Below are 17,658 nucleotides of genomic sequence, written 5' to 3'. Positions count from 1 at the left end.
AAAGTCCTTCTGACTCCCACATCTAGTCTTATGCCAAGGATAGATTTATCTTTGATCTGAGAGTCACTAATTCAGTGACCTTGACTTATCTGACTTCCTGGGCTGGTTTAAAGGGGATTGTACCATTGTTCAGACAAACCAACAGAATAACTACTGCAGCTACTGAAGAAGTATCCGTTCATTTTTTAAAACTCTAATGGTAAATATACTTTTTTGTGTCATATATGACACAGTGGAAGTAGAGATCCTGAAACACCATGGAGTTTACTATTTTGTCATCACAAATACTGATAGCAAATTTGTGACAATACCATTACAGCTGTAATTCAGGAGAAGTTTCTATCCTTTGAAATCATAATGAATATGGAGAGGGTGATGTGAAAAATAAAGTGTGTACAAACTTTTCCCTGTTGGGGCACTGAAAAAGTTTGTTTTCAGTATTACTAGTAACTATAGTGTGGTCCACATTGTACCACAGTGTATGCAGTTTGAAAGTACAAAATAGCATGTGTATATTGTCAAAAATTGTTAATTTGTTGTGTTTTCTTGTAAGTCCGCAGAAAAAAACAACATATAAATAATGATATACTATATTTTGACAACAGTACAGGGAAGCCAGACAAGCCAATCACAGATGATAGAGTGAGATAGGTCAAAGGCTGAATTTCAACCATGAAAAGCAATGAAGCCACATGGGGAAAGTTTCTGTGGCTCTCACACCAACATCCTCAAGGAGAGGATCAAAAGGGACTGGATCCTGCCCTCAGATGTGCACATTTCTTAATCCATGGGAATGGATTAAAGTTTATTTAATGTTTATAAAAAGCACATTACAAGAACCAAGTATTTAAGAATGTATTCATTTCAGAAGAAGAGCCAAAGTGGAAGACAATTAAAAAGTTGTACATTTAATCAAGATTAGTAACTTAAATTATGAGGAAGGCTGGCCTAGTGATTAGGGCTCTAGGCTGGAACTCATGAAACCCAATTTCCATTCCCTGCCTCACTGCAGGTTTGCTTTGTGACTTTGAGCAAATTACTTAGGCCCAGATCCTCAAAAGTATTTATACCCCTAGCTCCCATTGATTTGAATGGGAAATATGAGCCTAAATACTTTTGAGGATCTGAGCATTAGCCTCTCTGTGCCACTGTTCCCCTCTGTAAAATAGAGATAATAGTACTTCCCTTTCTCAGAGGGGTTTGTGGGAATAAATACATTAAAGATTGTAAAGTGCTCAAGTACTATGCTAATGGAAGTCATATAAGTACATAGGATAGATTCTAGGTGTTGCTTTTTAATAGTGTCTAATTAATAAAATCAGTATAATAGGATACTGTAGTACTGTTGCTAATTTTTTACTTCTGCACATTCTTTCAACACACATCAAAAGGAAATGTGAGTGCTATACAAAATGTAACAGTGATATGGGTGTCAATGCACAAGGGTCCAAATCCAATGAAGCAGTCTCTGCTTAGGTCAGGACTGCCTTTGGTCCAAGATGTTTAATAATTAAACCCAGTCAGGTTAAACTGTGCTCCCATATTTCAGAAATCTCTGTGTCTAAGGCAATTCTGATAACAGTACAGATACAAAAAAAGAGTCTGAAACATGCAGCCTCTTTGAGCTCCCACCAAATGGAAATGTGTCTATACAGAGGAACTTATGTCCATCCCCAAAATTATTTTTGATTGAATAAAAATATCTGTCCACATAGAATGAAAAGGTCCTTTTTATAATGTTCCTTAGTTTTTGTTCTGTTTGTTTCATAAATGTCCATTTGTTTGGACATTTATAAATAATACCTTATTAAGACAGGAAAATATTCTGCATTTCATTTTTAATCCACAGAAAATTACAATGGGAAATAGCCAGTGGTATGATAAAACCTTGGTTATATGAGAATATTGAATAACTGAGAGGTGTTTGCTAATCCTATTGGACAAATGTTGGACAGTATTTATAAAGATCTAGTTTAATAAAATGCATGTTCACAAATACCATATATGTATCTTTTAGGAAAAAAGAAATTGAGAATAACAGCAAATCAATGAAGTAATGAATATATGGCTGTATTTATATACAGAAATCACAGTTGTCAATTAAACTCCGCATATGCAGTAAAGGGAGACAAAACCCATGATGATCTGCTCCTAAAAAAGGCCCCTACTATTTGAACTCAACAAGACCTAGCTGCAGTAACTGGAGAACCTCTTTATAGGGCACCCGCTAACAGGGTACATAACTACATAGTTGGGGAGTTCTGACCTTCAGTCAAATAGAAGGTGACAGGACATACCCCCTGGCTTTTATATTATAGTATATACACTGAGGTGAGGACTTTTTCTGTGTCAGTATGGGTATGAAACTTCCATTTCCTTCGTAGGAACTATGCACACATATCTAGAGACAACAAGATAAACACCTATTATATTGTTCAGAAGTCCATATTCAGCTTCTAGAAGAAAACGATTGAAAGCCCAAGGGAACTTCTTTTAAATAGTATTCTTTAGGTGAGATTGTCAAAGGCAAGGGGAATTAGGCACTTACTTCCATTTGTGCCTTTGAAAATCTCACCTTTAACATCAACTGAATCTTTATTAAATCAAAACGTGATTATACAATTCAACTCCAAGATGATTCCCATGGTTTTCTCTAAAAATATAATAAATTAAATATCCAGTAAGTAAATACATAATATTATGTTAATGGCATTTAATGCCACTTTTGACACATTGTGACTGTTGCCTTTTAATAAGGCACTTTAACTATACAATATATTCTCTTAAAATGTCTTTAATCACATTTAATTATTTTTATTAATGATTGTTAACAAATATGAGATATTTCTTTTGATTATGTAATTTGATTTTGCAGTTAAGATGGAGAAAGAGTAACTTAAATATGTGAAATTTAATTATTTTAAATTATTTTATTTTGTTATCCTTTTTAAAATCTGTCTATGTTTGACTAAAGTAGTATGAAGCAGTGAATGTTGTTTTGTGCCTGCATTATAAATCTGCCAGTTGGGTAAAATTGAGCAACTATTTCACTGTGAATTATTAATTCAGTAAATCTAGACTATTTTCTGTTTGTGGATTTCCTCAGGAAGCTTGTGATTTTTTCATACTTACTTGCTATTCAAATTTCTTCACCATATTAATTATAATTATAATTTCTTCTGTAGATTGATTGTGAGCAGGTCACTAGGAATATTCAAAATTCTTGTTTTGTTGGCTAATTTTGACTGCTGATTGTACAAGTACATCTCTTAAAATCAGGTTTCCAGTATGGATATTCACAATTGTAAATTAATAAATGTTGTTCCATGATTGTTCTCTTATATTTGCTTAACATGTGCTGCTTCTGTGAACATTCCTGCTAGCTAAATTGTTTACTAGAATACTAATGAAAGGAGAACAGACAGGGTGCAAACACAGGAGAAATGAAGTCAGGTCTTATGATTAAAATGAATATTTTCAGAACGTTTTTTGAGATATGCAAACAACATCTTGGGGCAAAAAAGATCTACTAAGGATTTGTTTTAGAGAGGGTAAATGGGGCCCAAGTTTGTATTTCTGGTATAACAGATACCCATTAGGATAGTGCTAATATTTGTGATGGATTTTCAAATATTTTTCTTACTGTTAAACTCCCTTCCCCCCATATCTTCCAATAACACCAATTTTAACCAGGGGACTTATGAGTCAGCTGGATCTTTTTTGGCACCCCACTCTTCTTGTTTATCCCAGAAGTTATGTTGCATGTTCTGGATCTAATTCTGCCAACAATTTTGTATAGACCTTAACTCAAGTGAGTAGCCCCTATGATGTCAATGACTACTTTCTTAAATAAGAGTTTGCAGCTTTGTTCTCTCTATTTATTATTTATTCATCACTTTCTTTTGTTTTGTTCTCCAATTTTGGTTTGTGTTTTTAAAATATGTATAGGTTGTAAACTTTGGGCTAGATTACGAGAAGTACTCAGCTTCCATTTAGGCATCTTAATGAAATGGCCAGATTTTCAAAAGGGCTTAACATTCATTGACTCCCACTGACAACAACTGAGTACTGAGCAGTTTTCAAAATTTGGCCGTGTTACTTAGGTGGGTAAATGGAAGCTGAGCACTTTTGGAAATCTGGGTGCTGAGCATATCAGGAAATCAGATTTTTTTTTCTTTTTAAGATATTAAATACGAATCAACTTATATCAATTAAATTATATTAATTTTATAAATATATATGCCCCAGACTAACAAAGCACTTAATAATGTGCTGAACTTTTAAGTGTATTTTAAAAATACAAACCAAAATTGGAAAACAAACCTCTGAAACTGAAATACTGTAATGCTTTGCTAGAGGGGGCCATAGTTTGTGAGGTCTTTGGGGGCAGAGCCATCTTTATTATGTGTGTGTGTGTGTGATACCTAGCCCATTAGGACTCTAACCCCTGATCAGGATCTCTAGGTGCTGCAGTAAGAATGATAGTTATTCTGTAAGCATTATGTACTTGCCTCAATATCTTTACTGAGGTTTGTGCTAATATACTGTACATAACATGATACTCAGAGAAATGTATGTTTAAGTATGCACTTTTCAAATACCGCAGGACTGTCCAGTATAAATTAGCATTGTATATTACATGATTTTGATGAATATTTAATTACATATTTAAAAATGTCTAAGGCTTCAAAGAGGAGAAAATAAGTAACTTGCTCTTTTGGGACATTTGACGTTATTTCCCTCACCTCAGTTGACTGGATGTGCTCCTTTTCAGGTATTTCAAAGGTTAATGATTTTTAGAAAAACCTTAAATTCACATAATTTGAAGAAAAGATGATTTTCAGGATTTATATATTTAAACTATGCCATCAGATATGTGGGGTACGTGTAACATGTAGATAAGGCCTCCATGTAGATGTTGCTCAACTGAGGAATTTGTTCAGGCACAAAGTGAACAAAGAGATTAAATATTAACAGAGGAATGATAATTCTTCTTTCTGATTAAACCTATCATTAGCAAGCCAGGAGACTTCAGGCTCTATGGTATATATATATGAACACAAAGTGCCTTTCGTTGTCAGTGCCTTCAGCAAGGGAAGGTTATCACGGTGTTTGAACAAGCCAGCATCATGAAACTGCTATTGCTGTGTCTGCTCTGTGTTTCCATAGCTAAATCCCTGGCTTCTTCAGACTATGATGATGAGGTTGTTGTAGTGATAATAATAATTAATAACAACAATAGTAATGCTTAATCTTACTCAGTTGTATGTATGACTTTATAAGCTTTTTAATTCAGTTAAGTTCCAAAAATGAAATAAAATGGTAAATTATTTCAAAAACATATTCAACCTCAGCGTAAGGTGTTCAAGGAAAATTGTAATTATTTTTTTCTCATTTGTATAACAGCAAACTGTAGGTTTTTTTCCTGTTTTCTGATGTGTTTTCCTTCTCTTCCTTCTCTCTCTTTGTAGGAGAGTGACGACACTCCCCAGGTAAGATTGGATTTAATTATGTGTTCAGACAAATTCAAGTAAGGATGTTTATTTAGCAATTTTAACACTTATTTAAGAGCATGAGAAACAAACTTTGCGTAAGTAAAAGAGTAGCAAAATGTAAGTAAGCAAAAGTAGTAAGTAGCAAAATGTGTGTTAAATAGTGCCTTGAGCCAAAGACTATTGAAGTCAATAGGGGTCTTTCCATTGATTCAGTGGGCTTTGAATCAGGCCCTAAATGAACAACAAAAGGAAGGAAGTAACTCCCAATTCATACTGCACTGGAGTTTGAAAGAGAGAGATAACGTTCTGAAACAGAATTAAAAACGAACAAACAAAAACTAAAACAAACCTACCGAGGCCTGTCTAAAATTAAGTTATAAAAATTAAGGTATAAAAATATATACAGCTAGTATATTAATTTTGCTAAAGGAAAAGTATTTAAGAGAAGTCGATATTTGATTTAGAATTGGATTTTTTAAAAGTCTTTTACAAATCCCTAAATAAATGATGAATAATACCAAGTTGAGCAAAAATAAGGAATTATTTCATACGTGACATAATTGGCTTGTTCTATAAATCGAATATATTTCTGATATACAATTTTACCAAATATCTTCTCAGCTGTTTTCTAATATATACACTGCTTATTTCTGATATTACTAAGAGTTTGAACTTGCAGCTGTTACACATTTGGGTCATCCTTGCTTGTGAGAGAGGTCCATTGACCTCTTTGGGGATACACACAATGAGGCTGTGAAAGATCAGACCCAAAATCCTGAACTTTTTGGTCTAAACAAAATATTTAGTGCCAAATCCTGTTTCCCTTATTCAGTCGATCATTATCCATATAAATGCCTAATCCTTTTCTGAATCCAGCTGATGACTTGATGCTCCATGCCTAATGGCCATGAGTTGTGTAAAATAATGTATATCCTTTTATGAGTATATACCAATAAATGGATTTCTTTTATTTTTTTACATTTTCTACAGTTAATGTACCTGCTTTATAAATAATTATCCTAATTATAAGGAGTTTTTTTCTCCCTCTGACTTTGTGTAGGCTAATGTTGAAAAAGTAGATGCTCGAGGTCACAGACCAGTAGATCGAAGACGAGAGCCAATTCCAACTCTCCGACCAGTTCCTCCTCCCATTAATAAAGGTGGATATCAGGCTCGTCCAACAAAACCACCCACTCGAGACCGGGAGGAAAAGAATATAATTTATTCTGATGCTGGAGGCTGCATCCATTCATCAAATAAGCTAGTAGGTGTATTTGTCTTGTAATTGCAGTGAATAATAGTTTTATTCCTGTTTTCAGAAATGCACTAAATTTCACAGTTTGAACAAAAAAGTGTTTCCATTAAGTACCTGCCAACCTTTCACTGCATGTTCACCACCAGAGCTGCTACATTGCTGTCATCTCTTACCAAAGTTCCAGAGAAGGACACAGGATTAGAACATAGCTGGTACATCTATGCTTGGAATGTACAGTAGCATTCGGGTGGTTTCAGTGAATTCGATGCACTTTCCTTTCAAGTGCTTTGATTATACCCCTCCAGAAACATTACAATCATCAGAACTCATCTTTTTTAATTATTGTGCCCTTTAATATCTTTTTTCTTTCTTTAACGGCGGTTGTGAAGAACAGTTTTCTTAATCAACCAAACAGCAAGAAGTGACCATTTTAGATCACTGATAGCCCAACTCTGTTCTCTCTTGTTCATGTGGAGTAGTACCTGATTGAGAAAGTAGTATTGATGATTTCATGGGATTACTCGTTGAGTCAGATCCTACTTATAATGAGCAGGGAGGCAGAACTGAGCTCTGAATGATGAATGTAAATAATTATGAGCTAGATTGTGCCCCCTGTCACTTACATAGCTGTGCACTGGGAGGGAGGAAGTAAGGAGACTCTCTTCCCTCTCTTCATGGCCTGCATAAGGGCTGGCTAGAATTGCAAGACCCTATGCTTGAGGAGGCATAGGGACTGCAACTGAGATGCTACCCTCCACTTGGGGAGCCACTCTGTGGAGAGGTGCAGGAGAATAGGTGGAACCAAGGGTTCACTCCCCCCCACCCACCCGCACTGCTTCACTGCTCTAGAGATGAAAGGAACAAAGACCGAAATATGTAGTTTATCTTTAGGCATTACTAATTGAAGGAAAGATATAGAACAGATCTGCTTAAGAAATTCAGCTGTTAGTTTCACTTTAACATATTAATACATTGTCCAGGGCATTTCCACTATCAAACATGTTTACATCTATCCTGTGCTTCATAGCTCTGTCCAGCTGCCCAATATTAAAAGAAATCCTCCACTTTTTAAATTCTTCAAGCATTGATTACATTCTACTGTCAATCTTTAACTCAAGCTCTTACAGGTGGGTAGCGTATGCAAAGACAAGTAGTATGTTGTGTGGTCTAGTAGAATGCTAACTTCCCTATATTGTACAAGTAGTGTATTATATTATCTCAATTTTGGTCTCTAGTAAAAAGTATAAGTTGTGACATTGCTGCTAGGCATCTTAGTATCTGATAATTTATTACTTCTAACTAAAGATGACACAAACAAGTTTGTTAAAGTTCAGTTAACCAGAAACACAGAATTGTTTTGGAGGCCATCAGTAGGTTGGGTAGTTTGCGTTTCATATCACTTCTATATTTGACTGGTGCTTCTATATTTTCTCTGTCCATTTTGGTACATTTTCATCCTTCAGAGGAATAATGACTGATGCTATAATAATAGTGCCACCTTCTGGAGATGATCATTTTTCCATTGTTTTGTGCATGGCTATTTCACGTAAAAGATACTCCTACCTAATGTACCAGAGTGAAGTTAATACTTAATTCTGTGATTATAGGAGTGAAAGGGACATATATCTCAACATTTGTGGGTACTTGATATTGCTGTAGTGCTTGATGAGTCATAATTTTGTAGCTGCAGATGGTTAATCCATGAACAGTTGGTAGTCCAGAAAAATTAGCCAAAAGCATGTAGCGGATCACAGAACTTTAATGAGTTACCAGAAAGGATCCCCAACTGGAGCTTGAGCATGTTTTCTCCCTATACATTGAATGTCTGAAGTATTTTGAGTCCATACTTAGACAACTAAATAAACAGCTTAGAGTTGCTAAATGCTCAGCACGTTTGAAAATCTGGTTATTCATTTAGGTGCCTAATATGAGATTGGGAACCTAACTTTAGGTACCCTGTTTTGACAATCTTGGCCCTAATTGACAGCATTTTTAACTGATTCTTTTTTTTTTTTTATTATTTCTTTTTTTTATTATTATTATTTCTTTCTTTTTTTTAGGGAGTTTTGTGTCCAACTGGGTGTGAGCTGCAAACTACCTTGTTAAAACAGGAAAACAGTATTAAATCAAATGTTCGGGACCTACAGGACAAAGTACAGAAGCAGTCTGAAATCTCTACATCATTATATCAGTACACGAATACACTAGAAGATAAATTGGCAAAAAGACAAAAGCAAGTAAAAGGTACATTATTGTTATGCATCATTGCAGTAATTCAGTATTACAGACAAATTTGCATTGCTACTGGTACTAAATATATAGGGCTATTTAAAAAGTTAAAGACAGGAGGAACATTAGTCTAAGTAGCTAGGGTGTCACAAGCCATAATTCTAAATCCAAGAAATCCGAACTGAGAGGCCAAGCACCTGATCCTGCTTTTGTTGAAGTCAAAGGTAAAACTTGCATTGGACCCCTAGGCCTACATCTACCCAACAGTTAAACATCTGCAGCTGGCCCAGGTCAGCTTACTCGGGATTGCGGAGCTCAGGTTGGGGCGCTGTAAAATTGCTGTGAAAATGTTTGAGCCTTGGCTGGCGTCCAAAATTTGGGACCCCGCAAGGGGGGAGGGTTCCAGAGTGTGGGCTCCAACCTGAGCCCGAATGTCTACACAGCAATTTTTAGTCCCTAAAGCCAGAGCTCTGTGAGCCCAAGTCAGCTGATTCAGGCCAGTCACAGCCGTGCTGTAGGTCTTTTATTTCAGTGCAGACACAGGTGTCCCCAGCTCCTGGAGAGACACAATAAGTTTCTGTGAGGGTGTTTACCACAGGTCCTTGGCAAAATATAATCACAATAAGAAATCTGCCCGTTTATGTTGAGCCATAATACAAAGTATGTCCTTGTTACAGGGACTAAGGCTCTTGGTACACTGTGAAATCATGGAAGATAGGGAAAGAACACACACAGTGCTCTTTTTATTGCTACAGCAGAAGTAAAATCTCAAATAATATTGACTGGATCATGCTTTATCATTTGAATTAGCATATGCTAGTTAGAAAATGTTGAAAATTGTGACACTTGTTATACATGCTCTTTTCTAGACAATGAAAATATAATTTCTGAGTACAACACAGATATAGAGAGGCACTATACTTACATCAGAGAAAACATGGACAACAACATCCCATCTAGCCTCCGAGTCCTCCGTTCAGTTGTGGATACCTTACACAAAAAGATACAAAAACTGGAAAACGCTATAGCCTCCCAGATGGATAATTGCCGCTCTTCGTGCATTGTTTCCTGTAATATCCCAGTCGTGTCAGGCAAAGGTAACACATTTACATGTACCGAAATCAATCCCTACCACCATTTATGTCATTGTACAACTGGACAAATGCATTATGGACACAAGTTCACATGCCTCCAAAGCATATGACACTAGTGACCATTCAGGATACCAGAGTTGATGGACCAATGTCCTGATTCAGCATGGAAAATCATGTGTGTTATCTGTCATTTATCTATTGTGGGTGAGATTTGCAAAAACACCCAATTGATTTAGGAGCACAAGTCCACTGACTTTAAAAAAGGCATTTCAAAATACAGTGCTCCTAAGTCACTAAGGAGTTTTTGAAAATCTCATAAAGATGGTGGGACAATCCAGGTATATTGTCTTTTCTTTCCTGATTCCCTCATATGTCACTTTCATTTATAATTTAAATCAAGTGAAATCTAGCAGAATTAGATGTTTTGAAGATATTCCTGTTTAATCAGCAAACAGAAAGCTATTCTGTTAATTATTGTCTTTATGCAGATGATTGTTCTAGTAGAATTTCATAGATCCCTCAGAAACATAGGCTGTTGATTTATTATTTCAGAATGTGAAGACATTATCAGAAAAGGAGCCGATTCATCTGAAATGTACCTCATTCAGCCTGATAGTTTCTTCAAACCATACAAGGTTTACTGTGATATGACCACTGAAAAAGGAGGTAAATGTGAGATAAACTATGGTGCTGTGACAGTGATAACTATAAATATTCACAAAAATGAATTTGCACTATTCTGTATTTCTTTGCATTTGTGCTCATCTGAGATTATAACTTTTGGAACTAATTAGTTAGTTAATCTAAAGCAATTGTTCTCATGCTATGGCTTGTGAACCATTGCAGAATGTTATCTACAGAGACATTTGAGAACTAAGTATTGGGGGATTTGAGTGCCAGAGTAGAAAGTGGCCCATAGTAGGATATTTCGCTAATAAAGTTGAGAAAGAATTGTTGGATAATCACTGAGTAGGCTTGGTAGATGAAATTTTGGTTCATTGTGTATCTTACTGTGGCTAGATCGAAGGGCCCTAACACAGCTGTGCTAGGGAATAAGACTGTCCCTGTCTCACATCCTTCAGATGGGCTTTGTAGGGCTTCCTGGAGCTTGGGTCCAGGCTCGATGCAGAGTGTAAGGACTGAGCCCTGTTGCTCACAACATGGAACAAATGGAAGGGAACGGGCAGAGAGGGGAGCTTTGGCTCTTTCCCTACCCTGTCACATGCATTGGCCACAGGAGTTGGCTGAGTGCATGGAGGAAAGTAACTTGCCCGCTATCAAGGGCTGCAGTGTATTAAAACCTCCAGTGATGGAGATTCCACAACCTCCATAGGTAATTTGTTCCTAACAGTAAGGGTAGTTGAGCAGTGGAACATATTACATAAGGAGATTGTGCAATCTTCGGCATTGGAGGTTTTTAAGAACAGGCTAGACAAACACCTGTCAGGGATGGCCTAGACCAGTGATACTGAGGCTCGCAAGCTGCAAGTGGCTCTTTAATGTGTCTCCTGCAGCTCTTTGCAGCACATGTTATTAAAACACTGTGATTTAATTATTAACCTATCAGGATGCTTTTACAATGTTATTAACTAATTGGAGTTGATAAATTAATAATACTTGGTCAATCATTTTGCTGTGAAATAATATATACACACACACATATATAAACACTAAATATTTCCCCTGTCATGCTGTTTAAATATGAATATATAGTACTATAGTAAATGAAACAATGAATTCACACTACTATGGCTCTTTTGGGTAATGCTGATCACTAATTTGGCTGCTGAACCACTGAGATCTGAGTATCACTGGTCTGGATAATATTTAGTCCTGCCTAAGTGCAGGGGACTGGACTAGATGATCTACTGAGGTCCCGTCTAGTTCTACATTTTCTATTCTGTGATTCTACTTCTTCCCTCTATGCCCCAAGCAAGAGGGGAAAATGGGAAGAATTGTGCCTCTGAGACTTTCTCAGCCTCCCAGTGCTCCTCCTGAGGCAGCACAGCTACCTGCCACTCAGAACTAAATAAATATCTAGCCCAGTATGAAAACGTTACAGGCATTCTTTGCTTCTGACATGGAGAAAGGCACTCAGGCCAGCACAGCAGTTTAACTATTTATAGATTATTGCAGAGAGTGCACACTCCAAAGATTGCACTCTTCTTTCATTAGTACTGTGACCACATCTATACTAAAGGACCAAACAAGTCCCTTAGGACCTGACTCTTCCACACTTAATCACAGGATAAGGTTCTACTCAATATGAGGAGGGGTGGTAGAACTAGACCTTTAAGCTCTGGGATCCTCCCACACCTCAGGGTCCTAGAGCCCAAGCTCCAGCCCGAGCCCAGAAGTCTACAGAGCAATGAAACAGTCCCGAGAGCCCGAGTCTGCTGGCATGGACCAGCCACAGGTGTTTCTTTGCTGTGTAAACATACCTTAAGGGTTCAGTCCTGCTCCAGGTGAAGTCAATGGCAAAGCTCCCCGTAGTAGGGTTGGCTGTCTCCTGAGAGCCCCCTTTTGGCCGGAGGTCACTCTGTAGTGCCCGGCCTCTGTTTCCTACTATTTAGGACTCTTCATGCAGGCTCCATACACTTTTTCTGTGGTCAAAATACCCATCCTTAGGGTCTGGGTTTTTTCACAGAACATAAACTAAAAATAAAACCTACAGTCCCAAGCTGAAGTCCAACAAACAAACATTTATCTTCCTATTCCCAGGCCTTTCTGACTGGAGACCTCTGCAGTTCCTTTCCAGCTTGCTCAGGGTCTCTCCCAGACCTCCCTTCCTGGAGAGCTTTGCAGTCCCTTTCTTTTTGTCCCTCTGCTTGCTCAGGATCTCTCTTGCCTTAGCAGGCTATTCCAAGCCCTTCCTAGCTGGAAGCTTAGTCCAAATCCCATGACTCTGCTGGAACCTACACACTCCTAGCAGTCTCTGCTTGTCCTGAATGAGCATCCATCCCCCTTACTGCTGCTTTCAGCTGCTCTTTACAGAGTAACCACATGTCTCTTGAGTTGTGCCTCTTTCAGTAATCATGGTTGGCTAGCCCCAGGCCCTCCACCTTTTACAAGAGGGGCCACCCTCTTACATGCCCCTTGACACAAACAGGAGCAGGATTACATGCTTACACTATTTGTTCCCTTGTTGATTGCAATTTAATTCACTTATTGTTGTCCCTGCAGGATGGACTTTGATTCAAAACCGCCAAGATGGCAGTGTTGGCTTTGGAAGAACATGGGATGCATATAAAAAAGGATTTGGAAATATTGCAAAAAGTGGAGGGAAAAAATACTGTGATACCCCAGGTAAAATTTTGAACACAAACCTTAGAGTTTCTTTTATTAAAACTCTTTTATCTTGTTTCTTAAAACTGTTCACACTTGCTTAAAATCGTGTTCATTAACTGTATTTATGGGAAAGTAGTAGAAGTTGCCTTAAAGCATTTTCTGAAGGTGGTTTCACAGAGTTTCCTTTTGTTGGTTGTTAGGTGAATATTGGCTTGGAAATGACAAAATCAGCCAGCTTACCAAAATGGGACCCACTGAAGTTTTAATTGAAATGGAAGACTGGAATGGTGATAAGGTTTCAGCTCATTATGGAGGATTCACCATACAAAATGAGGCAAACAAGTATCAGATATCAGTTAGTAACTATAAAGGCACAGCTGGCAATGCTCTTATGGATGGAGCTTCACAACTGTATGGCGAGAACAGAACAATGACAATTCACAATGGCATGTTCTTCAGCACTTTTGACAGAGACAATGACGGATGGTATGTACTTGCATTAGCAATTTTTTTAATATCAAGCTGAAGCTAGCAAATTGGAGACCTTAAAGCTTTATGGGCAACTGGATATGGATTGTTGCACAGTCTTTTAGAGTATGCTAATATGTGCTAATTCTGCAAAATTTCACAATCTCTGAGAATATGTTTACTATCTGCTAGTCACCAGCCAAATGCATGCACTGCGCCACTGAAGTATCAAAGGGCAGAATTTGATCAAGTGAAACTATGATTTAGACTAGAACTGTACCAGAATCAAATACAGAGCACCTGCAGGCACGCTGGAGTAGTGGGTTGTAATTGTTCTAAGAATCATATCAGCGTCCACAACTAGCACCTTTGGGTGCTGTATTATAATTCACAATAAATCATGAGGTTATGGCCCCAATCCTGCTGTCACTGAATATGATGGGAATGTTGACATTGAAGTAAGTGAGGCAGGATCACTGGGCCTTAGTCAGTGTGAGTCAAAAAAGGAAGCAGATCTGCTGCTGAAATTAGCAAAATATCCTTTTCAGAAGGATCAATTCTACCTCATCAAGAAAAGAATTTCAATTGTTAGTGATAAAGTGCATAATTTAGAACCTCTTTGGCATTATACCGCTAAAATGCACTCTACCCCTTTTACATAATCATTTACTCTATTATAATATTTACTAATAGAGGAATTGCTTCTGTTGGCAAATCAATATGTTATGTGTTATTTGGTCCTATGAAATTACAATGATATTTGCATTAGAAACATAAGCATAATATGACATAGGAACTTTATGTGCCAGTTTCTTAGTTTTTAATTAAATTAAATAGGTGAATCCTTAGTACTGTGCATGGACTTGTGAGTACCAGTGGCAGCTATAGAATATTTGATGTGATAGTTCTCTTCTCTACCACTATCTTTTTCAGCTGTAGACATGCAGAAAAATTGTGCATTGGAGTGATCTATCATAAGCACTTCTTCACTTATTTTTTAAAATGTGGGTCATTTTTTATGCTTATCAGATATAGTGCAAATTTTACTGCACATTTCTACCAATGCACCTCCAGCATCCCTGTTATTTAAGTTTTTGACTTCTCTGAAGCAGATTTTTCTAATTCTGTAGTAGCCCTTTGGCATGAACATACAATAGAAACTAGAATAAGATTGCCAGAATAATTTTTATTTCCTTTCAGAGATGCATTTGAGTCCACGGATCCAGAAATGAAAGTGTAGTGCATGAACCCACTCTGACATCTTGCCTCTTATATGTTTTAGTTAGGATTTAGTAATTAAGCCTGTCGTGACCATTTACACTGATAAACTAAAGTGGTCTTCCAAAAAAGATGCAGCATAACTGTACACAATTTATTTTCAAATTCTTTGGGATGGTTTCTTAAAACAGGAGATTGCCTGGAGTGGTCTCTTGTTCAAGATTCATTGTAGATGGATGTTCCTTCAGAGCTTAGATTTTTCATTATTGATTCTTTGGCTGTTTGGACTCAGACCACATGCTATTATGCACAACGCACAAACGTATGAAGTGTATTGAACACACTCTAGATGATCAATCATCTGTGGAAAGTTCAGAGATAACTTTTAGTACATCTTGAGGATCAGAAAACACAGATACATACACACACACATGCATGCATTCACATACAAATGTATTGTATTGTTTAGCTATAGTGCACCTGTCACTACTAACTGTGTTTCCCTCTCCTCTCCCCCACACCTTTCAGGGTTCATGCAGATCCAAGAAAACAGTGTTCTAAAGAAGATGGCGGTGGTTGGTGGTATAATCGATGCCATTCAGCCAATCCCAATGGCAGATACTACTGGGGAGGGCAATACAGCTGGGATATGGCAAAACACGGCACAGATGATGGAGTTGTGTGGATGAATTGGAAAGGGTCATGGTATTCTTTGAAGAAGATGAGTATGAAGATTAGACCATTCTTTCCACAATAATTATAATTAAAATGAACAATGTCAAATGTTTTCATGCGTATATCCAAGTTAACTTCTTTTGGTGCATGACATTTGATTTTGCATTTACCTAAGAGAACCAAAAATACCAAATATGTTTGAATATATTGTGACCTGAATTGGAGAAGCTATTCTGGATATAAATCTGTCTGACCCATTAAAAAAAAACTTGCAAGTGTCTTTTGTACCATTTGTACTTGATCCCCAGATCAAAATAACTGACATCTATATTGTTAGTCCAGAAATAGATCAATATTAAAAATATCCATTCCTTTTGTGCAGTGATTCCCAACCTGTGGCCCAGGGACAAAAGTGGACCACGGAAGCTTTCAAAGTGGCCCATTGCTCCCCTCCCGCTGGCTGCAGAAGGGAGCCGCTGCCTAAGGACCCAGGCAGAGTGCATTGCTGAGGGCTACAAGACCGGTGCAGGCTCCTTGCTGCAGCCAAGGGGATGAGAGATCAGCGCTCCCCTACCCCTGGCTGTAGCAGGGAGCACTGCAAAGTGCTCCGCCTGGGTCCCTAGGCGCTGGGGTCCCTGCTGGAGCCAGAGGGAGGTGAGATCAGCGCTCCCCTCCCTCGGCTCCAGCAGAGAGCAAAGCGCTCTGCCTGGGTACCTAGGTATTGGGGTCCCTGCTGGAGTCAGAGGGAGGGGAGCACTGATCTTCTGTCTCTCTGGCTGCAGAAGGGTGCCACTGCCTAGGGACCCGGGTGGAGTGAATGGGGCTACAATACACATGCGGTTTCCCTGCTGCAGCCAGGGGGACAGGAGAGCCTCCTCGCTGAACTCCTTCCATCTGGCTACATGGGGGGCGGAGGAGAAGGGGTGGCTGGCAGAGACTGGTGACCCTTCAGAGTAGTAAAAATTTTATCTGTGGCCCTTGAGCCGAAAAGGTTGGGAACCACTGCTTTTGTTTATAAAACAATTCAAAAACAGAAATGAGGGAGAAAGAGAGAGAGGTTTCACTGAAAATGTTTAAAGTAACTAAAATCTTAAATCAGAAGTGTTTGTTTTATAAATTATACTTATTTATATGTTACCAGTCAATAAACAAATGTTTTCAAATAGGTGGCACAAGATATATTAATATTCATTAAATATTTTCTGCTACTTCAAAAGAACGTATTCTTATTTTAACACAAAAACACACAAAGTAGCACAAAACAAAGTCCCTGTATTTTCCCAGTACAGGCTACAGGAATCCTGCAGCCTTTGACTTTGCAGCCCTCTCTCCCCTCCAGGGCGAGTCCCAGGAGCCAACCTCCCTCCTGCAGCCCTCCTCCAACTGAGTTCTCTCAGCCCTTTCTGAGCCATCACCTGACCCTTTCCCAACTGGGTCCGATAATTGGACATGGCTCCCTGGCCTCAGGCCCCTAGCACATAGAAGGGCAGATTACCCTGTTACAGCCTCTATAGAGAGAGAGACAAAAGCCCCCTTTCTGTGCGCACAGGTTCCTTTCCACACATGATCATGGAGAGGACCTCAGTCCTTAGGCAAAACCTCCACTTATGTTAAGCAATGAAGCTTAGTCTGACAAGAACTGAGTGAGGACTACAAGAGTGGGTCCATGATTACTCCTTTGTCAGCACCTAAAGATGTTGTTACAATACATGCTAAGCCATGTGATTAGAAGCATGGAGAGTCCAGTCACACATTCAGTAATCAGTCATCACAAAGAAAACTCAAGCACAGTAAATATTTGTTGTTTATCTTTAACCTCAAAGGTACAAATCTGCAGGATAAACACAATCCATCCTTGTTCCCCACAGAGTGTAATTGTTCTTCCATACAGATAATAAGCTTTTGATAAAAAGAATTCTTATCAGTGTGTTGTATA

At 38.1% G+C, this 17,658-nt stretch overlaps 1 protein-coding gene across 1 annotated transcript; it reads left to right on the top strand.

Annotated features, from left to right (window-relative positions):
- The first annotated feature begins 5,068 nt into the window (after nucleotides 1-5,068).
- Nucleotides 5,069-16,000, top strand: FGB (fibrinogen beta chain). The gene is made up of 9 exons (XM_067551862.1): nucleotides 5,069-5,204; nucleotides 5,472-5,492; nucleotides 6,556-6,759; nucleotides 8,811-8,994; nucleotides 9,849-10,076; nucleotides 10,626-10,739; nucleotides 13,257-13,379; nucleotides 13,562-13,847; nucleotides 15,576-16,000. Exons 1-9 carry the CDS (start codon nucleotides 5,130-5,132, stop codon nucleotides 15,802-15,804), a joined length of 1,464 nt encoding a protein of 487 aa, XP_067407963.1. The 5' UTR covers nucleotides 5,069-5,129; the 3' UTR covers nucleotides 15,805-16,000.
- The last annotated feature ends 1,658 nt before the right edge of the window (nucleotides 16,001-17,658 follow it).

Source organism: Emydura macquarii, unplaced genomic scaffold (genome assembly GCF_026122565.2).
Source record: "Emydura macquarii macquarii isolate MOO-44397 ecotype Brisbane River unplaced genomic scaffold, CSIRO-AGI_Emac_v2 contig_1363, whole genome shotgun sequence".
Taxonomy (NCBI): domain Eukaryota; kingdom Metazoa; phylum Chordata; order Testudines; family Chelidae; genus Emydura; species Emydura macquarii.
This window is presented reverse-complemented; position numbering and strand designations above follow the sequence as displayed.